Raw genomic sequence first — 22,491 nt, forward strand, 5'->3', positions numbered from 1 at the left:
ATGTCCACCTTCAGGCAGATGTTTCAGAGCCATGAAAACAAAACCTAACAGATTAAAGAACACCTTTACACCATGCTGCAACTTAACAGACGATCAGATCCAATATAACCTTAATGCACAATGTTTACAATAACACAGTGTCATGTTTACTTTTTACAACTGCATGTTTACCACAGGTTTTACATTAACACAGGCAAATGGGGTCTAGGACAAAATGAGAAGAATTGTGGGTTGTTTTTTAAATAGACATATTTGTATATAGAAATTTCCCCCTCTGGTGTTCCTGCCAATATATTGAGCCGCAGGCTTTCGTGTGGTAACTGAGGGAGTAGTGTTATTGATATTGAAGCAGGAGACCTGGAAGAGACCCTTGTGTCAAGGTGAACAGCAGGACTCAAACGCAAGACTCAGAATAGTGCAATTATTTACAGTGAGGCACCAGGTGCTATCTACAACGTTGAAGGGAAAGGGGCTCCAGGGAATCTGGGGAAGAAAAACACATCCACGCTCCTCTCTTTACAAAGCCAGTCACTCACACATCCCAACTTGCATTCCACACTGACACTTAGTCACAAACAGGAACTTGGAGGAGGTACTTCTAGAAGGAGGTCAGTAGCGCAATTAGCGTTCATGTTGGCAGACCACTCCAGCTTGTGATCCAGTTCGACTCCCACATTCTTATAGGATGTGACTATTTCAACATCAGTCCCACCAATGCAGACAGGGGAGGGTCAGGATTTGTTTAAACCTCTTCTGACAGGGTTCCTGGGTTGTTTACCCAGTATTTTCAGTTCATTCATGTTCAGTGTATTTATCACTTGCTCTCATTTCCTGTTTTTCCTGTGCCTGCTAGTTTCATGTGTCATTAGCCAGATTATGCTCAGCTGTGTACTCACCGGTCTCTCATTATCATCCTCATCAGTCTGTGTATTTAAGTCTTCAGTTTCCACTCGTTCACCGTCGTGTCATTGATGTTGTCTACACCGTGCATGTGTCCAGCCCAGCCAGCTCAGTCAGTCGTGTTTGATAATTAAAACTAAACAATAAGATTAAAATATTAAGAGTTTAAAAAGGGGGGCAGCACGGTGGTTAGCACTGTTGCCGCACAGCAAGAAGGTCCTGAGTTCAATTCCACCATCAGGTCTTTCTGTGTGGAGTTTGCATGTTCTCCCCGTGTTTGCGTGGGTTCTCTCCGGGTACTCCGGCTTCCTCCCACCGTCCAAAGACATGCAGCTTGTGGGGATAGGTTAATTGGACAATCCAAATTGTCACTAGGTGTGAATGTGAGTGCGAATGGTTGTCTGTCCCTGTGTGTTAGCCCTGCGACAGACTGGCGACCTGTCCAGGGTGTACCCCGCCTCTCGCCCTATGACAGCTGGGATAGGCTCCAGCGCCCCCCGCGACCCTGAAAAGGAGAAGCGGAAGCGAATGGATGGATGGAGTTTAAAAAGAAAGACAGAGACACTAAAATATCTAAAGAACCTGACAAACATAGGGAGCCGCAACAACAGGCTGTCACGACCAGGTGGCCAGACACAGGTAAGTGGACTCAAATGCAGACACCACATGGAGGCTCGGAGGTGTAGTGCAAACGAACAATTTATTTGGCACTCAAAAAATGGCACACCATGGAGGTTGTTACACCCCGGCCTAGGCAACCGGAGTGCAACACGAAAAAAATTAAAATAAAGGAAAAAACACACGAGAAAAAAACTACAGCTCTCCACCAAAATCCCAAAACTAAAGTATCGACAAATCTATTTACAACACGGGGGAGATCGCAACCATGACCAACTGACACACAGGGCTTAAATACATAGAAGGAGCAATCAGGGAATGGACCACAGGAGGGAAACACAGCTGGGGCAAATTAGACCTGACGAGACAAGGAAACGTAAACTGAACACACTAAGATAACAACAGACCTTCAAAGTAAAACAGGAAACACATGACAGTCACGCAAAAACAAAACACTGACAACACCGAAACGTAACATTTCCCCCCACCCAAAAATCAAACATGTAACCCCAAGTGAAATGTTTGATCAAAACCGGATGAAGGCTGGTGGAGGCTGGAGCGGTCCCCCGGACCCTCCAGCGAAGACGGATGAAGTCTGGAGCGGTCCCACGGACCCTCCAGCGAAGGCAGACGAAGGCTGGAGCGGTGCCTCGGACCCTCCAGCGAAGACAAACGAAGACTGAAGCGGTGCCTCGGACCCTCCAGCGAAGGCAGACGAAGGCTGGAGCGGTGCCTCGGACCCTCCAGCGAAGGCGGACGAAGGATGAAGCGGTCCCTCCAACGGACCCTCCAGCGAAGACGGACGAAGGCTGATGAAGGCTGGAGCGGTCCCTCGGACCCTCCAGCGAAGGCGGATGAAGGCTGGAGCGGTCCCTCGGACCCTCCAGCGAAGACAAACGAAGGCTGACGAAGGCTGGAGCGGTCCCACTGACCCTCCAGCAGACGAAGGCCGGAGCGGTCCCTCGGACTCTCCAGCGAAGGCAGATGAAGGCTGGAGCGGTCCCACGGACCCTCCAGCGAAGGCGGATGAAGTGTGGAGCGGTCCCACGGACCCTCCAGCGAAGACGGATGAAGTCTGGAGCGGTCCCACGGACCCTCCAGCAAAGACAAACGAAGGCTGGAGCGGTCCCTCGGACCCTCCTGCAGAAGGCAATCCCGGACGAGCCCCCATATGTTACACCCCGGCCTAGGCAACCGGAGTGCAACACGAAAAAAATTAAAATAAAGGAAAAAACACACGAGAAAAAAACTACAGCTCTCCACCAAAATCCCAAAACTAAAGTATCGACAAATCTATTTACAACACGGGGGAGATCGCAACCATGACCAACTGACACACAGGGCTTAAATACATAGAAGGAGCAATCAGGGAATGGACCACAGGAGGGAAACACAGCTGGGGCAAATTAGACCTGACGAGACAAGGAAACGTAAACTGAACACACTAAGATAACAACAGACCTTCAAAGTAAAACAGGAAACACATGACAGTCACGCAAAAACAAAACACTGACAACACCGAAACGTAACAGAGGTAAAAGAAACAAAAATGCTATACGGGAACTAATGATGAGAGGGAAAACATAGACCTCTGAACATTGGCTACCTACTAACATAAAGTTTCTGATTATGGTACTAAGAATCTGTAGCTACAAACACACTGATTAGCAAGGGCTAGCAGATAAGCTGTTACCAGGAATGCTGAGAAAGTAAACAAGTCTTGGCTAGACCATCTCCAAAATAATTTTTAAACCAATAAACAAGATTCGCACCGCGTGTGCAGCAGCGAAGCCAGAAGGAAATAGTCTCTTTATCGGGCTGGGCACGTTATTTGGGATTTTCCGGAGCAGGCATACAAGGTGCAGGGTCACAGGGTTTCTCTGAGTCACTGTAATGAAAGGAGTGTAGAGTCAATGCGTGCCCCACACAGCACTCCAAGAAGTGGTGGCAACAAAATACATAGTCTTACTTGTCTGGGTTGACGGCGAGGCTAGGAGGGGATTAGTGGTCCGAGTGAGGCTAAACCAGTTCGTGTACACTCACTGTGAAGTGCAGGGCAGGGAGGCAGGCAGGTGAATAGGGTCGAGAATAGTAGCAGGCCAGCGACGGGGAGTTGAGTGGTTACAGGCAGCAAGATCCAATCCACTGTGAAGCTGCAGAGGCAAGTAGACAGGGTTTACTGAGCTAGGACTCTCACTAACGTGGGTTAGCTGACATTCCAGCGAGGAATGTCTTCTTCTTCGTTTAACGGCGGTTAGCAACCAACGTAAAGGAGCATTACTGCCTCCTACTGTTCCAGAGTATGGGACAGACATTGAGTTTACAATTTGTATCACAGCGAGCAATGTTTGAGAACGCTGGTCTTAAGAGCCTCCCAGCAAATTACACACAGGTGCCACAAACGAGGGGTGTGGTGACTCTGCCCAGTGATGGATTTACTGGCATGCAGGAAAACCCAGCACTCACCCGGACCATGACACAGGTATCCTCCTACCAGAGCCTTGCACTAGTGTCTGGTGAGTCCTTCAAATGAAGACAAAGTCCAGAGAAGAGACAGTCCAGAATCTCATATACAGGAGTCATCTGGGCTCTATTACCAAAACAATGACTTGTAGTAGACCAAGTAGAACAGAGTGGATATAGTACGAAAGGATTCAGACTAACCAAAACTTCTACAACAGTCTCACAGCACAATCTCTGGGTGTTCTAACAGTAAGATTGTTCACTTGTTTGATTGCTTCAAATCGGTCCCATCTGGCAGCTCTGGTGTTGCAAAAAACACATTTGCTTTGCCAAAAGGGGCCCTAGAAACTGAACATCGGCTGCTCTTGTTAGCCAATATTTTTATATATGTGTAGTGTAACAATCCCACAGGTGACTTGTGGAAGAAAAGAGAACAAAAAAAGAAAGGGGTAGAAATCTGTCAGTATGAGTATCACATGATGTGACATCACATGAGATGACGTCAATGAGGTGTCATAAACAGTACGTGACCAGATGGCAAAAACTGCAGATCAACTGTGGTCATGTGGAAAGATTATCTGTTAAAGTTCTGCAAGGAAGTATTTTGGCTTCTTTCTCTGCTCCAAAGATCAAAATCCCTCAAAGCTAAAACATTAATTTTGCTGTGTGCTAATTTAACATGTTTTTAATGTTTGTTTAACATGTCCTCCACAAACGAAACTCTGACAAATATCACTGTCGGGCAGCAGAATCAGCTATTTCTCGAGATAGTGTTTTCTTGCATTGTCACAACACTAACATGCTGTGTAATTCTTTTTATTAATGCAACCATGTTGTTTACTCTAAGAAGTAAACCCGTGTTTGGTCAAACCTCTCGTTACATTCTTCTCTACAACCTTCTGTTTGCAGATACTCTACAGATGGCACAGAGTCAGCTCATGTTTTTACTGTCTGCTTGTAGAATAACGTTGCTGTATCCGATATGTGGTGTGCTAGTGTCACTTGCCACTCTATTGACTTTAATCTCTCCTCTCACACTGGTGGCGATGTCTCTGGAGAGATATGTAGCTGTGTGCTACCCACTGAGACATGCTACGATCATCACCGTCAGAAACACAGCGCTGGCTGTTTGTGTGGTTTGGACACTAAGTTTGCTAAATGTTTTAATAGAAGTTGTTCTGATGTTACGTGTCCGATTCCAGGATCTGCTGCACCTTCAGATGGAATATTCCTGTAACAAGGAGAAACTGACTCTTGATCCGATATCTGATCTCTATGCCAAAGCCTTCAGTTATTTTCTGTTTGTTTTAGCTGCAGGGGCATTCATTTTTTCTTATATTGGTGTGACTGTAGTAGCCCAGTCGGCCTCTACAGACAAAGCTTCAGCTGAAAAGGCTCGTAAGACACTGGTGTTGCATTTGGTGCAGCTTGGTCTTAGTGTCTCCTCAACTATACATAACCCAATATTTGTCTTTATTTACAAAACTGTGGACAGTGTCATAGTTGTGCGCATCCGGGTTGTTATTTATCTTTGTATTATCATCCTTCCCAGATGCCTGAGTTCTTTCATCTATGGTCTCAGAGACCGCACCATCAGACCTGTCCTCATGCTCAATCTCAGATGTCAGTGGAAATGTCAACCTTTCCTCTGAAGAGTCTCAATTGAAGTCATTCTCATCACTTAATCAGTGTGATTTCTTGACAAACACCCATTTATTCAACTTGAGAATCAAGGGGAGGGGTAATTTAGAAAAAAACAAACATTAAATGTGATGTATGAGTTCATACTAGGCGTGTTGGTTTGTGTCTATGAATTTAGTGGGGCATGCTTGGGTTTACATGACATAAAATTTGTCAGACGGTGGGAACGATGTAGCCTCCAGCCGGACGTTAAGCAAACTTCAAAGAATTGTAGCAGGAACCACTCTGATGTGTCTCTGACTGCTTTGTCCAAAACATGCAAAATCATAGATTAATAAAACACGATACTTTATGCAGCTGGCTATGTTTATTAACAGAACGTGGAGATTTAATGGCTAAGGTGATATCTTAAAAACTGAAACAAATATTTCAGAGATATTTAAAGTTAGCATGCTTACAGCTCAAGGTTATTTAAGTCTGGCATCTCTTTTTTTCTTTGGTGTGTCCTCAGAGCATTTTTTTACTTTAAAACATTTAAAACTATATTTGTTGTGGGGTTTCTGAAACAAAGATTCCAAATGACACAATAATGGTCAAAAATGTTACTGACCAATACTGTCTCCCCCCCTTACGTTAGCTGCCTTCATCAGGCCAGTGAGTTCTGTGATGGGATATTACTCTATTACATATTGATGGCATATTTTAACAATATCACTTCAGTAATAGTTATATGCATGTAGAATAGCATCACAAATGTATATTTATGCTTTACACCCTGTGACATGGGCCAACATGTAAGAGTTGTGGAATATCTTTGTCTAAGATGAGAGGGCGGCAGACATGGTCAGGGACCAATTTCTCAATGTTGCAACGTTTGATTAAACCACTTCAAAGACTCTCACCAAGGGTTTGCAGCTTGCTTTTGTTTTTTATTTCCATAACAGTAACAGTGAAACTCAGCACACATCTGAGAAAGTGATTTTAAATAGAAGTCAGGAATTTTTCATCATTTCTAAAAAGATGCATAATCCAAGTGTCTGGGATGCAGGGAAAAAAGAAGCTAAATGCAGAGCTCTGGTGAACAGTGTGTTTATTTACAGTGTCCAAAGGTGCTCCCTTTCAAACTCCCAAGTGCTGCTTCATCCGTGCAATCCCGTGAGCGACTAGTGTGTCCCGATTCTCCTTTCCGTCCAAATAACCTAGGGGAACCTGAGACCAAATACACGGTTAGCTGACTTCTTAACCAACAATCTCCCACACTCTCAGTTTGCTAACGCTACCAGTTTGGCGTAGGATGAAGGCTGATTAGAAGCAGCTGGCAGAGCAATCAAGCACGGGTGAGTCGAGAGCCGCGTGGACGAGCCTCCAGGGGGAATAATAATAATAATAATGGATACTTTATTGATCCCCATGGGGAAATTACTTGTTTTTCTCTGCATTTGACCCATTCACTCAGTGAAGCAGTGGGCAGCCCACTAAGCAGGCGCCCGGGGAGCAGTGTGTAGGGACGGTACCTTGCTCAGGGGTACCTCAGGGTAGCCGTTAAGTGGATTCGAACCTACTGAGCTAGCGCTCACTTCCCTAAACAACTGCCACAGCTGGGGAAAAGAGAAAAATCTGCAGTAAGCGTTAAGTGACTGACAATTCTACAATCACCAGTTCACACCACTGTACTTAAATACTAATCATTCCTTTGTCTCCAAGGCGAGTCCCTCTTCTTCTCTCCAGGCTTTATGAACAATAACGGTCGGAGATGTCGATCAGTGGTATGTGCACAAAGTTTGAATCAGATATTAATACATCAAAATTGTTGCAGGGGACTACTTGTTATCACTGCTATAGAAAACTTTTATTGAAATCTCTAAAACAAAATCAGCACAAACAAAAATGTTTGACATCAATTTTGTTTGATTTAAGGAAGGTGCGACTGCAGCTTCACTCACATGGAGGACCGAGAAAATGGACTATTCAATGCACACACACCCTCACACACACACAGAGAGACACACACATGCACACAGAGACACACACACACACCCACACACATGCACACACATAAGTAAACACGTGTGTGTGAACTCAAAACGTCAAAAAGCAAAGCAAACATGTCTGCATCGGTACATGGATGTGAATTTATCTCGTTTCTAATCAGAGCCACACTTAAGTGCAATAAATCATGTAAAAGGTCCAGATAGCTGCACTTAAATAACAGCTAAATAAAACCCAGACGCTCCTCTCGGTGCTTATGATTTTCAATTTCATGTGAGTTTGGCAACGGCGAGAAACTTGGTGTCGTAGTACCATGGACGTCCACTATGGGGCGCTAACGGTCTCATTTTCCCCCATTCGGCAGGTGTCCGTGCTTTTACTTTGAAAGTCGCAACAGGAAGTGCGCGTTTCATTGTTAGAGCGTGTTGACTGTGGTCCTGCTGCCGCTCAGCCTCCTCCCGTCGTCGCCATGGTGCAGATGATGGAGTCGCAGTGCGAGTATTTCATGTATTTCCCGGCGGTGCCGATCACGGACCTGTCCGACCCGGCCCGGTACCGCACGCTGCCCCGCAGGAGCCACCTGTACCTGGGCGAGACCGTCCGCTTCCTGCTGGTGCTGCGCTGCAGGGAAGCCGGAGCGACGCCGACCGAGCACGGCCCGGGTACGTGAGGGAGGGCCGAGGAGAGATGAGTGTACGAGCCTGTGATAGTCAGACAGACGTGAACATGAAAACACGGAGACAGAGTCTGGTGTGGGAGCAGCTGTCACAGAAACCTGCTGAGGCTCCTCCTGTAACGTTAGGATGTTTTCGTGACGTGTCCCGCAGGTGTGCACAGGATATCCTCGTTATGCCGTCTTACATACGTCACGTGTATTTATATGCATGAGTCACGTTAGTCAGGAACAAACAACAAAGCCTCAGCAGTAACGGCCGCACACTCACGGTTAACCCTTTGTCTGCATTTATGGAGGTCATACCTGCACCACCCAGAAACCTCCACCTGACTGTTATGGCCGCGCAGTTTAGGTCAAAGCAGGCTCAACGTCTGCGGTAACAGAGCACGAGAAACTAACACATCCAGACAAATGCATTCATTAAACCTGCGCTTGGCCAGCAGTAGATACGAGCTTCAAACGAAACCATGTAGGTGCAGAGCGGGACTCACATACAATGAACCAGAGTTAAACTCCTGAGATGATCCGGCCGGGGGACCCGTACTGATCCAGGACCAGAACATCGCTCAGTACCCAGCAAACTGGAGCTGAGACGGTAAAATCCCAGCAGCCATGATGGATCAACGCAGGGCTGAAATGCTACTGTGCAAAAAGCAAGTTCAGTTACTGGGAAACGAAGCAGCAAAAAGATGCAGTAAAACACATTTAAATAGAATAAAATATCGTATGAAACAGGACCATACCTGCCTTAAACACCTGCACAGATGGGGCCGCAAACACGAGCTACTGTAGGACCGCAGCTCCACCTGCAGGGATGAAATCCCACAGCTCCAACACGGCTGCAGCACTGAAACAGGAAAAGATGTGAAGGTTCAAAGAGTGAGCGCTGCCACTGAAACAAAGAACCGTTTGGGGAATTTGTTTTCGCTTAACTTTGTTAGTCATTTTCTCAGAAGTCTGAGTTACAGAGTCAAACTCTTCAGACTTTTGTACTTAAAAATGTTTCTTTGGGTGTAAAAAAGCTTCCTTAAGTCTGGAGCAGAGCTGTCTCTTCCAGCAGGGGGCGCTGATGGCACCGCGGCAGGTTTTGGGACGGAATCGGCCAGCAGCCGGGCGTGGAGGGAGCTGGCCGGATCTCTGTGCGCCGTGGCGAGCGTGAGTCCGGGTGAGAGCAGTCGTCACCGAGGCAACCACCATCAGCATCACCACGACTACCAGAGCAGCGGGGACGAGGCCAACGAGGACGGCGAAGAGGACTACATCGCGGCGGCCGAGGCCGCCATCGCTGCGCTGGGCAGCAGGGTGGACTCCCGGTGCCGGAGCTTCAGGGACTGCAAACCTCTGCTCATCCACAACTCCTCTGGGACGGCGTCGAGGGAGTTCCGCAGGGCGCCCGTCCAGGTAGACGCGCACCTTTACCTGTTAAGATCCTCAGAGGCGATGCTTTCCTCTCAGGCGCCATGATGTGTTTGCTCCTCCCTGTCAGTCTCCTCTAGATGAGCCGGTGGTCCTGACGGATGAGGTCATCTTCCCGCTCACCGTCTCTCTGGACAAACTGCCCGTCAGCACCCTTAAAGTCAAGGTCCGCCTTCTTCTGGACGCAGATATCTGGTGTTGTGTGAAGACTTTGAGTCGTAGCTGCTTCGCGCAGTAATTTTGCTCCATGTGCATTCAGGTGATGGTCACGGTGTGGAAGAAGGAGGCGGAGAAAGTGGAGGTGCAGGAACTCGGCTACCTGAGCGTGCTGCAGCAGAGAGAGCCGACGCACACCTTCAGACACGACCTGAACACCTTCAAGGCTCAGGGTAGGCACTGAATGCTTCATGGGAACGCCGCGGGTAGACAGACCGCTCCATTAACCCTTTAGAGCCGGTCGGAGCGGGCACGCTCTGTTTTACGTAACTATTTTTAAATCCCGGTAGCTCTGCAACCACGTAAGCTAGCGCAATAATTTTTTTGCATATGAAACCGGAGGAGTTGTACTTACATCTGATGCCATCAGCTTGTCCTCGGTCACAGTTTCCTTCCACATAAAGCTTTGCAAAAACTGCATAAAAAGCACTTGCAGGAACTAAAACATTCCAGAAACACGCTTTGCCGATCCGATCAGCTGTTCGTAACACTTCCTACGTTGGAATAGACGTCAGCGCGAACTTTTGCATGTCCGCCATTACCTGCCTGAAACCGGAAGTGACGTCATTTTTGCGGAAATGTAGTTGTTTTTTTTTTACCATCAGGGCTTCAGGGCCTATACTGCTCTTTTTAAAAGTTATCTTTGACTTTATAACTTTCTGTGTGGTTTCTGGGATGCTGAGGACTCATATTGCACTGCTGGAAATAGTTTATTTTGATGCACATGCTGCTTTTTTGCAAATTTTCTTTATAATATTTTTTTTTCCTGCAGTGTATAAAAATTGGTGTATTTCAAAAAGAAAACTATGAAGACACTCAAAATAAATTTCCTGTGGTGGGAAACTATTTTGTGCAACTTTTTTGTATTTAAAGTTTTGAGGGATAAACCTCTTAAATTTCTCTAACTAGAAATATATGTTAAAATATATGTTATTGCACTTTTTTGCAATTTATGTAATTACTATGCACTTAATGCAGACATATTATTAAAATCTGGGCTATAATGGTTGTATTGATGTATAGCAACTTGAAATGCTCCCAAAAATGGCTCCACAGCATGTAAAACTATGATATAAGCTTTGGTGGACTTGGTTCTATGGTCGGTCTTAAAGGGTTAAACATGAGCCACAGCCGGGGCTGAGAGGAAGCAGGTGGGAACAGCGCGCACCTGACAGTGACTCACACAGGTGACGATGAGAACAAACAAGATGCAACAGGAAAGTAACCTTCAAAATAAAACAGGAAGTACTGAACAATTATGAATCAAAGTAACGGGATGACGAGACATTTAATCATTATTTATTTTTGATGTCTGGCTCTCTTCCACAGCAGGGGGTCACGTGAGTGTGGGGGGGTGTTATTGTAGGCTCTGCCTGACAGCTGCTCGAGGTGACACCACCTGAGTCGTTAGCAGAGCATCCGTCTAGATTTCAGTAAATCAAGATAAATGCTGTAACAGTAAAAAACAATCAATGACGGAGGTCAGTTATGGACATATGATCAGTTTCATTGATCAGTCAGGAGTTAAATCAGCTCCTTCACTTCCGGCCTCCTCGGCTCCTGAGTCGCCTGAGATGGGGTGGGACCCATTTCCTGCTCCGTCCTCGCCTCTGAGAGCCTCGCTGAGGTTCCCACACTGAGGGCGGGACTGTTTTATCCTGATAAACAGAATTTTAATGATTTTATAAGATGTCACGTTGTCCTCTGGGAGGTTTAACACAGCTTCTGATCCACAGTGAGCACCACCCTGACCGTCCTGCCGCCTCCAACCGTCCGCTGCAAGCAGATGACTGTTTCTGGAAAACACCTCGCGGTCTTAAAAGGTACAGAACGCTCTTCATCATCACTGTGATGTCACTGTGGTGACCGATGCTTGCATGTCAGGGAAGCCTCCAAGCTAAGCGACATAAACCCAGCTGTGTGCTGCGACATGAAGCTGAACAGGGCGGCGATCAGCAATAGATGCATCACCTCCTTTAACCTGACGTCCAGCATGCCAGCGCACCGCCGGCACGCCGAGGCGTCGCTGAGCCCCGTGAAACGGTCGAGTCTCTGCTCCGTGGTTGTGACTCTGATCAGCAGGACGATGTAGGAATATTTTGGTATTTAATCTAAAAGCACCAGCAGAGGGCGCTGTTTTTTAAATCCTCGTTAATTAAAGGCCGAAACGAATCCGTAAATAAAATAAAATCGATTCAGTTGCTTGGTTGCAGTGGTTTGATTCCAACTGTGATTCTGTTTCCTGTCCCGCTGTCAGTGCTGAACGAGTCTTCTCAGGAGGAGGTGAGTGTTCGGGATGTTCGCATTTTACCGAACCTCAACGCCTCCTACCTTCCCGTGATGCCCGACGGCTCCGTGCTGCTGGTGGACAACGTGTGGTGCGTATACGACCCGTTCAAATGGTTTGTGCCCAGAGTTCAGAAGGCGCCGCCGTGGCTGCTGCTGTCTCTGCGTGTTAGTTATGACTTTGTGTTTGTTACATTGTATTTAAGGACAGTGTTGTGTATACCTTGTTACACTGTGTTGGATTTTTATCATTTGTATCATTGCAGATAGTTTTTAGTAATGATGCTACTTTGTGTTATACTCGATTACTTTGAGTTTCTGGGACTTTGTTAGTCGTAAAACGAGTTGTTGTGCAGTTAGATTGTGTGTTTGTGCGATGCTCCTGAATGTCTGTATTTGTTGTTCTTCGCTCTGCAGTCATCAGTCCGGTGAGGTCGGCATGGCGTCCTTCTGCCGGGTGGACAGCCTGGCCTGCCGTCTTCCCAGCATGCTCAGCGCTTTGGAGGAGCACGACTTCCTGTTCCAGCTGCACCTCAACGACATGCCGCAGGACGACTCCAGTGAGGTGCGTTCGTGTTGCGTTGTGTGTTTTATAGTTTGGTGCACAGTGCGCTCTGGTGACGTGACAGTTTGTGTTCTCCTCGCGGTTTCCTGAAGAAGGAAAAGTAAACGACGTGTTTCTGTGAACGGCTGTGTCAGCGCAGGATTTATTAGGACTTTGAGGGCGGACACACTGTAGAGCAGCTGTGACGCGACGGTCGTTCCTGCATTAATGCGTCCTTTACTTATTTCGCTGCTGTCAGCATGTGTGTGCTTGTGTTCAGGGGCTGGAGGTTCCTCTGGTCGCTGTGCTGCAGTGGTCAACTTCCAAGATGCCTTTCACCAACTGCATCTACACCCACTACAGGTAAGGCTGGATGAAACGCTCCACACGTGCTGTGTTAGTCTTGGTAAGAGATATCCAGGCTCGGGGCTGCAGACCTCTGCTGTGGCCACCAGGAGCGACGGGAAACATCTCCGTGCATCCGGACATACACTGAACAAAAATATAAACGCAACACCTTTGTTACTGCTCCCATTCCCCATGGGATGGACGTAGAGACCTAAAATTCATTCCAGATACACAATATAACCATCCCTCCCAAACAGTGGTCACAAATCAGTCCAAATGTGTGGTAGTGGGCACATCTGCTATATTGAGATAATCCATCCCACCTCACAGGTGTGCCACATCAGGATGCTGATCTGACATCATGAGTAGTGCACAGGTGTACCTCAGACTGCCCACAACAAAAGGCCACCCTGGAATGTGCAGTTTTGTCTCACAGCAAAATGCCACAGATGCCACAAGCAATGAGGCAGCGTGCAATTGGCATGCTGACAGCAGGAATGTCAACCAGATCTGTCGCCCGTGCATTGAATGTTCATTTCTCAACCATAAGCCGTCTCCACAGGCGTTTCAGAGAATATGGCAGCACATCCAACCGGCCTCACAACCGCAGACCTCGTGTAACCACACCAGCCCAGGACCTCCACATCCAGCAGGTTCACCTCCAAGATCGTCTGAGACCAGCCACCCAGACAGCTGCTGGAACAATTGGTTTGCACAACCAAACAATTTCTGCACAAACTGTCAGAAACCGTCTCAGGGACGCTCAACTGCATGCCCGTCGTCCTCATCGGGGTCTTGACCTGACTCCAGCTCGTCGCCGTAACAGACTTGTGTGGGCAAATGCTCACATTCGATGGCGTCTGGCACGTTGGAGAGGTGTGCGCTTCACGGATGAATCATGGTTCACATTGTTCAGGGCAGATGGCAGCTGAGAATGTCCCAGTTCTTGCATGGCCAGCATACTCACCGGACATGTCACCCATTGAGCATGTTCGGGATGTGCTTGACCGGCGTATACGACAGCGTGTACCAGTTCCCACGAATATCCAACAACCTCGCACAGCCATTGAAGTGGAGTGGACCAACATTCCACAGGCCACAATTGACAATCTGATAGACTCCATGCGACGATGTGTTGCACTGCATGAGGCAAATGGTGGTCACACCAGATAGTGACCGGTTCTGGGTCCCCAGACCCCCAATAGCGCAAAAAACTGCACATTCCAGGGTGGCCTTTTGTTGTGGGCAGTCTGAGGTACACCTGTGCACTACTCATGATGTCAGATCAGCATCCTGATGTGGCACACCTGTGAGGTGGGATGGATTATCTCAATATAGCAGATGTGCCCACTACCACACATTTGGACTGATTTGTGACCACTGTTTGGGAGGGATGGTTATATTGTGTATCTGGAATGAATTTTAGGTCTCTACGTCCATCCCATGGGAAATGGGAGCAGTAACAAAGGTGTTGCGTTTATATTTTTGTTGAGTGTATTTCCTGTCCAGCAGCAGGACAACACAGCGTTTAGTGTTTTTCCTGCTGCTTCTCTAAATGACCCGCCGTCCTCCCTCCCCTCCACTCAGGTTGCCCAGTATCCGTCTGGACCGGCCGCGCTTCGTCATGATGGCCAGCTGTCCGAGCACCGTCAGGGTGAAGGAGCACTTCAAGGTCAAATACGTTCTTCTCAACAACCTGCAGGACTTCCTGGCTGTGCGGCTCGTCTGGACTCCAGAGGGTCAGCGAGTATTTTGATTCATGTTTGATTTTTTGAAAAAATCCACCCTGCAGCTGTTTGAAAGGAAACCTGTGAGCGGGTTTGTTTCTGGGACGCATGGCAGTCTGTGGGGACTCAGCCTCTAGTGGACGTTAGGGGGAGTGCAGGCTGATGGTGCTTTGTCCAGCTGGTTCTGGTTGTGTTCTCCTCGTGGATGGAGACGGTTCTCTGGACCAGATTCAGGAGAATCGCGCCGCTCTCTGTCAGTCGTGGTTCAGACCGAGTAATGTGTTGTTTGCTTGCTCGCTCAGGTCGAGGTCAGGGGGAAGACGCAGCGCTGTCTGCCGTGGTCTGTCACACCCCTCTCAGTAACCTGGGTCACTGCCGCAAAGGAAGCACTCTGTCGTTCAGCGTGGCCTTCCAGATCCTCAAACCAGGACTGTACGAGGTACGCCGAGCTTTGAGCGCCTGCTTCCTTATCTCGCCCGCTCACACGGGACGTCATGTTTTCTCCTGTCTCTGCAGCTGAGTCAGCACATGAAGTTAAAGCTCCAGTTCACAGCGTCGGTGTCCAACCCTCCACCCGACGCCCGGCCCCTGTCACGTAAGCTCTGAGCAGGAAACAAACACAAAAGGCTTTGACCTGCGTCTGTTCTGATTTCTGTGTCGTGTCGAAAACCATCCAGGTAAAAACAGCCCGTCCAGCCCGGCGGTTCGAGACCTCCTGGACCGACACCAGGCCAGTCTGGGGCGCTCTCAGTCCTTCTCCCACCAGCAGCCGTCTCGGTCCCACATCATGAGGTAACTTTAGTAACTTCAGCTTCATATCACATCGAGTATGTCGTTTAATCTTATCTGTGTGCGACAGGACGGGCAGCGCCATGGAGCGACGGGCCATCACGCCTCCCGTTGGCTCTCCGGTCGGTCGGCCGCTCTACCTGCCGCCGCAGGACAAGTCGCTGCTGTCGCTGGACAAGATCGCCAAGAGGGAGTGCAAAGTCCTGGTGGTGGATCCTGTCAGCTAGGCAGCGAGAGGAGAGGCTTTTATTTTGATAGAGAAACGCTCACGAGAAGAGATGACAAAGAAGCTGACTTCATGTTACTGCAGGAAACACCCCTGTGTTTGATCAGCTGACCAATCAGAACAACGAGGAAGAAGTTCATCCTTCAGCTGAAATATTTCATGTTTTATTGTATTTAAAGACACGTTGGGTTTTCCAGCTCGTTTCCTGGAAGCGTTCTTTAAAGTTTTATCTTATATTTATCTTTAAAGCATCGTCCAGATGGAGCCACTGAATCGTTTTATGCTCCAGGTGTGTTTTACAGGATGAAAGCTGCAAACACGCAGCTCAGCTCCACAAAGAGCTGAAGAACTGAGAATTTATTTTACATTGTTTAGTAAAGTTTCCAGGAAATGAGCTGGAAAGTGCCAAACCTGCAAAATAAAGTGTTAGCTTTTTACTTCTGTGTTATTTTCAGAGTAAAAGACATTACAGGTTAAAAACGTATTAACCTGAGGACAGTCACAGTTAACGTTTTCTTTCAGTGTTATTTCCTCCATCGCGTCACAAACGGTAACTTCAGCAGAATGTTGCTAATAAAATGAATGTAATGGTCCAGGCTGTTGTTGTGAGTCTGCAGACACCCGGAGCTCCCTCACAGCGTCCCTCTGAGGACACTCAGCCTTTTATTAAAGAGCAGCACGAGTCTGCCGCCTTGCTCACGGTGTTCTGGTTCATCCTGGTTATTAACTGGCGCACATTAGCAAGACAAACTCATGAAAACTCGGGAATTCAGCTGGGATGCAGGCAGGAATCTCCAGCACTCAACCTGGGAAAACAGTTTTTTTCTGGTTTTGGCTATACTTGATGTTTTTAGGGGAGGGGCTACTGTGTCAGCGGTAGCTCCTCCCACTCCAGGTAATAACAGGGACCATCATTGCGTTAATTTATCGCAGTTCTTGGTTTATCATTAGTGAAACAATAAGCTACCAGCGAGGACACAGATGTAGCCAGAGTGTATCTGCTGTCACTGATAAAAATCAACACATGAGAAGAAATGAGCGTTTCTTTAACGTCAGAGGTCACATGATGCACCCAGGCATTTGATTGGCTCTGCTCTGTTCTCTGTGTACTTCTACGTTCTTGAAGACATTTCATCCAAGAAGCTTTTGCAGATCAGGAAGGATCTCAAAACTGGACTGCAGACAGTTGGCGTCACTAGCCCCGCCTCCGTTCAAAGATGGCCGTTCACAGTGGACATAGGCTGTAGCTGTGTCCCAAAACGTCGGCTGCATCCCCCGGAGGCCGCATTTGAAGGCCGATTACGTCACAGCCAGACGACAAAAGCTGTCCAAATTCGTAGACTCCTTCAAATGCGTCCTTCATTTCCCCGAATTCGAAGGATGGGTCGGGTGTGTCCTTCGTGGCCCACCATATCCCAGAATTCATAGCGCGGCCCAGCCAAATTTCAGCTGCCAACAATGGCGGCCGCTACTAAGTTTTAAAATTACTCTTATTAATCTTTCTGGGTCACAAAATAAACTTTTAACATATATTAAGGTGAGAGTGTATCTGTGTAAACTTCAAATATCTGCTCGGTTTATCAAGACACCACATATTTGCCAAAGTGCTTCGACGTTTTCGGAGACGTCTGTTACCCACCCGCTCGATAGCGAGCCGGGGGGTTCAATGGTCACTCCAGCTGGCGAGAGCAGCGGACTCCCGGCTTCATCGTTTTCAGACCCCCGCTCTTTTGCTACTCAGGTTATATATGATATAAGTCACTCGGATAACTTAAAAATGTAATTATTAGGGGGACCACTAGGGGGACGTAAGGAAGATGGCAGCATAAACCTGCAGCTCCCGGTCAAAACTCGAAAGAGAACCAGAATTCGAATATTTCCACCGCTAAACCGTGTAATAAATGCCATGGAAGGTGGAAGAAGGTCAAAAAGACAAGGAAACATTAAGGATTTTGTGAAACAAGTGGAGCTGGTAAGAGGGGGCAACGCAGACATGTCCGAGAACAGCGTGCAAGGCGAGCAGATGGAAGGAGATGTAGCTAGCCACCCTCACGCAGACTTCCAGGACATCATTAAGGAAATTCACTCACTTAAAGCAGAGTTTAAAACCGAGTTTGCCACGTTTAAGAAAGACATCACACAAGAAATGAAGGACGAATTCGACAGCTTCAAGAAAGACATTAATATAAAGCTGGCAGAAACTGCGAATGAGCTAGCTAGCCATGAGACCAGACTCGAAGAAGCTGAGGAAAGACTGGAAGAGATGGAAAGGTGGAATTTGGCCGCAAAAGACGCTCTAATCCAGTCGCTTCAGCAACAACGGAATATTCAGACGAAACTGGCTGACTTGGAAGGCCGTAGCCGACGGAACAACATTCGCATTTTCGGCCTAAAAGAGGGCTCTGAAGGAAACTCTGTGCTGCAGTGTGTGGAGGACTTGTTGAGAGCTGAGCTTTCGCTCCCGCCGGATTCTGCTCTAAATATTCAGCGGGCGCACAGAGCTCTGGTGCCAAAACCCGGACCAGAAAAACCTCCGCGATCGGTGGTGGTTAATTTTCTTCAGTTCTCAACCAAGGAGATGGTGCTGAAGGCAGCGTGGAAGAAAAAGGTTGTACATCAGGATAAGCAGCTTTTCTTTGATCATGACTACGCTGCCGACGTGGTTCAAAAGAGGAAGGAATACGCTGGAATTAAGAAAGCCTTAAAAGAAAGAGGAATTCGCTTCCAGACGCCTCTGACCAGAATCAGGATCCACTGGGAGAGCGGCGCCAGGACATATGACAGTGGCCGGGCGGCGGCGGAGGAGCTAAGGAGGAGAGGAATACAGGTGGAGGTGCCGCAGCGGAGCGGGGAAAGCACGATGCTGGAGGAGCGACTGCAAAATGCATTGGGATGGCAGCGATCTAACACCGAGAACTTATAAGTGAGGATACAAACATTTGAATCCGGTGGAAATGACTGAACAGTAGAACTCTGAAACTAAAGGTTCATTACTCTGTTACTTTTCAAGGCAAGGTAGACCGGAAAGTGGTAGGTTTTCTTTTCTTTTTTTTTCTTTTTTCTTAAGGAACCTATGTTGGATCTCACGGGGGCCCCTAATCTGAAAGGGATATACCCCACGAACCACAGGGACGCTGTGGGTAAGAAATACGTATTTTCAGTTTCTCTTAAGTTTCTTGTTATCTTGTTCCAAGTTCTTAGAGTTAGTGTGGGAGGCTATGATAGTGATAAGCCAAAAATAAAGCAAAACTTAACAGTGAAAAGATGAGGAATATAACGCTGGTGTCAATGAATGTCAATGGGATGAATAACCCAATTAAAAGAAGCAAAGTGATACTCAAAATGAGAAAGCTTAATGCCAATGTAATATATCTTCAGGAAACACATTTGTCGCAGGAAGAGCATGATAAATTGAAGAAATTTGGGTACAGAAATTCTTACTATAGTACTTGCAAGAAAAGTCGTAAAAGGGGGGTAGCAATACTTGTTAAAAATTCAGTTAATTTTGAATGTTCTAAAGAAATTCGGGACAGTGAGGGGAGATACATTATTGTAAGAGGTAAACTAGAAGGGGAGGCGGTGACACTAATCAATCTCTATATTCCCCCTGAGAGCAACCAACAAAATGTGAAGACTCTACTTACTACAGTCATGTCAGAATCTGAAGGGACTGTGCTGTGTGCAGGAGACTTTAATGTGGTATTCGACCATAGAATTGATACAACAAGCACAAATAGAAGCAAAAACAGCCTGGCGAGAATGGTTAATACATTTATGAAGGAGCATGGAATGGTAGATGTATGGAGGGAACACCACCCACTGGATAAGGAGTATACACACTACTCAAAGACTCACAACACTTACTCAAGAATTGACTATGTCTTAATGAACAGATGGGATCTACACAGAGTAACTGAATGCACAATTGGAGTGGCAGATATTGTGCCATTCATTTAAAGCTAAATCTAAATAGTAGGCGTAGAAATACCTGTTGGAGGTTAAATCTGAGCTGTCTGAATAATAAAGAAACGAAAGACCAAATCAAGAAAGATATAAAGCAATACATAGAGGAAAACTCCACTGAAGAAATTAGCCCAACGGTGTTTTGGGATGCATTCAAAGCTGTGCTCAGAGGGAAGCTTATTGCTATAACTTCAAAACAACACCAAATGAGGAAGGCCCTGTACCTAAGCCAGGTGGAGGAATTGAAAAACACAGAAATATTATACCGAACAACTCGGAATGTTCAGCTCCAAGGCAGAATTAAAACACTAAAAAAGGAAATTGACAATATATTGACTGAAGAAGTGGAAAAAAAACTTAGATTTTTGAAACAGGATTATTATGAGAATGGCCCAAAGGAAGCTAGACTGATAGCACGGCGTCTTAGACAGCAGCAAGCTGTTAATACGATTCACAAGATTAGAGACCTATCTACAAATAACTTGCAGTATACCCAGGAAGCAATAGAAGAAACATTTAAGAAATATTACGAAAACTTGTATAAACAACCATGTTCCTCAAATAAAGATGAGAAAACTGCTTTTCTTAACTTCCTAGACTTACCACGTATTGGTACGCAGCAAAACAGCAAACTGACTGCCCCCATCGGTCATGAAGAAATATCTAGAGCAATTTCCAGTCTGAAAGCTAATAAATCACCGGGGGCCGATGGGTTCCCCTCAGAGTGGTACAAGAACTTTAAGGAGGAGTTGATACCAATGCTTCAATCATCATTCAATCATACCCTTGCGGAGGGTGTAACACCTCCCTCATGGAGAGAGGCGATTATCTCAGTAATCCCTAAAGAGGGAAAAGACACCGAATATTGTAACAACTACAGACCCATATCGGTTCTTAATGTGGACTACAAAATATACACATCTATAATCGCTAAGCGATATGGAGCAATTATGACAGACTTAATTAATGAAGACCAAACTGGCTTTATCTCAGGACGTAGAACTCAAGATAGTATAAGAAGGACCCTCCAAATAGTTAACTCGATACAAACAAAAAAGGGCAGTGCGGCCCTAGTAAGCCTGGATGCAGAGGAGGCTTTCGACAGTGTAGATTGGAACTTCCTATATGCCGTGCTTGAAAGGTTTGGTTTTGATGACGGTGCTGTGATGTGTATCAAATCTATTTACCAATCTCCTACAGCTCGAATTAGAATCAATGGCAGCCTAACGGAGCAAATCTCTCTCGAGAGGGGTACCCGTCAGGGTTGTTGCCTCTCACCTCTTCTCTTCACTCTATATATTGAACCCCTGGCACAGGCCATCCGACAAAGTGAGGAGGTGAGAGGAATAAGTATTAAAGGGGAAGACCACATCATCAGCTTATTTGCAGATGATATCATACTCTACCTAGAAAATCCAAACCAAACTTTAATTCCAATGTTTAATGTAATTAATATCTTTGCTGAACATTCGGGGTACAAAATTAATGTGACCAAAACTCAGATACTGGCTTTCAACTATTTGCCATCCGAAGAGGTTAAAAATAAGTTTAGACTGAACTGGACTGCAAAACAAATGAAATACTTGGGTGTAACCGTGACTAAACAATTGAGTGACATTTTTAAAACAAATTATGATAGGCTGACCACTCAGATTAAACACGATCTAAACCGATGGTCAACTCTTACACTAGACTTTAGTGCAAGAATCACAACAATAAAAATGAGTGTCCTCCCACGGTTATTGTACCTTTTCCAATCTCTGCCAGTTAAGATCCCAGTGGAAAAATTCAAGGACTGGGATAGGCTCATCTCTAGATTTGTATGGAATGGTAAAAGGCCTAGAATAAAATACACAACATTACAACTATCTAGGAAGCAGGGTGGTGTGGGACTCCCTAATCTAAAAGATTACTATCATGCGGCCCAAACCAGACCGGCGATAAAGTGGTGTGATCAGAACTTTAATGCTAAATGGAAAGATATTGAAATAAAAGTACGGGATGTCCCAGTCCAGACTTTTCTTGGAAATGAGCAACTTAAGAAAACCTTACAGCATTTCCTTGATCCTATAACATCCCACACTCTAGAGATATGGTTTGGCCTAGTTAAACAAAGTAAGTTGGAAAGGGAGGTTAAGATGTTAAACTGGGCTGCCTATGTTGTTGGTGATATACTGAGTGCTCACGACCCAGGATTCAGGAAGTGGGAACAAAAAGGAATAACAGCGATTTGTACAGTAATGAAAGATGGCCATTTGATGAGTTTCCAAGATTTAAAAGATCGGTATAGTCTAGAGAAAACCAATTTTTACCGGTACCTGCAACTCAGAGACTACTTTTCAAAGGAAATACGAAGTTCGCGTACGTCTTATGGCATCCTGAATTGTATAATTAAATCATACAGGGGCCTCCAATTCAAGGAGATTTCTGTACTATATAAAAATCTAAGAGAGAACACGGCAGCATCAACTGAATACATAAAAAATAAATGGGAGCAGGAAATAAAAACTGATATCTCAACTGAGGAATGGTTAGATATGTGTGAAACCCAGAACACAACGACTAACTCAAGATGCTGGAGAGAATTTGGGTGGAAACACCTTACTCGATTCTTTATTACACCAAAAATCAAAAGTAAACAGACTCAAGACAGTTTGCCATGCTGGAGAAGATGTGGTAACATGGAAGC

The 22,491-nt window shown here is 46.3% G+C and overlaps 2 protein-coding genes across 5 annotated transcripts; both read left to right on the forward strand.

Annotated features, from left to right (window-relative positions):
* The first annotated feature begins 4,682 nt into the window (after positions 1–4,682).
* LOC113030185 (odorant receptor 131-2-like) lies at positions 4,683–5,633 on the forward strand. Its single transcript, XM_026181356.2, has one exon. The coding sequence runs from the start codon at positions 4,683–4,685 to the stop codon at positions 5,631–5,633; it is 951 nt and encodes a 316-aa protein (XP_026037141.2).
* Positions 5,634–7,318: 1,685 nt separating this feature from the next.
* On the forward strand, positions 7,319–16,432 carry LOC113031031 (trafficking protein particle complex subunit 14-like). 4 transcript variants are annotated; one of them, XM_080307633.1, is made up of 13 exons: positions 7,319–7,388; positions 9,345–9,688; positions 9,774–9,869; positions 9,963–10,092; positions 11,656–11,742; positions 12,177–12,297; positions 12,623–12,770; positions 13,030–13,112; positions 14,685–14,836; positions 15,127–15,263; positions 15,341–15,419; positions 15,502–15,616; positions 15,684–16,432. In XM_080307633.1, the coding sequence occupies exons 1-13, from the start codon at positions 7,376–7,378 to the stop codon at positions 15,838–15,840; spliced, it is 1,662 nt and encodes a 553-aa protein (XP_080163759.1). In that variant the 5' UTR covers positions 7,319–7,375; the 3' UTR covers positions 15,841–16,432. The 4 variants fall into 4 exon arrangements, with proteins under 4 accessions (XP_080163759.1, XP_080163760.1, XP_026038658.1 ...); XM_080307634.1 differs by having other exon boundaries at positions 7,361–7,388; positions 9,348–9,688; XM_026182873.2 differs by lacking the exon at positions 7,319–7,388 and adding an exon at positions 8,012–8,273.
* The last annotated feature ends 6,059 nt before the right edge of the window (positions 16,433–22,491 follow it).

This window comes from Astatotilapia calliptera, chromosome 10, assembly GCF_964374335.1.
Source record: "Astatotilapia calliptera chromosome 10, fAstCal68.1, whole genome shotgun sequence".
NCBI lineage: Eukaryota > Metazoa > Chordata > Actinopteri > Cichliformes > Cichlidae > Astatotilapia > Astatotilapia calliptera.

Coding starts and splice junctions, on each gene's coding strand:
- LOC113030185 (XM_026181356.2), top strand. CDS start 4,683: ATGTCCTCCACAAACGAAACTCTGACAAATATCACTGTCGGGCAGCAG.
- LOC113031031 (XM_026182873.2), top strand. CDS start 8,081: ATGGTGCAGATGATGGAGTCGCAGTGCGAGTATTTCATGTATTTCCCG. Junction 11,743..12,176: donor ACACCTCGCGGTCTTAAAAG/GTACAGAACGCT, acceptor TCCCGCTGTCAG/TGCTGAACGAGTCTTCTCAG. Junction 15,420..15,501: donor CGACGCCCGGCCCCTGTCAC/GTAAGCTCTGAG, acceptor AAAACCATCCAG/GTAAAAACAGCCCGTCCAGC.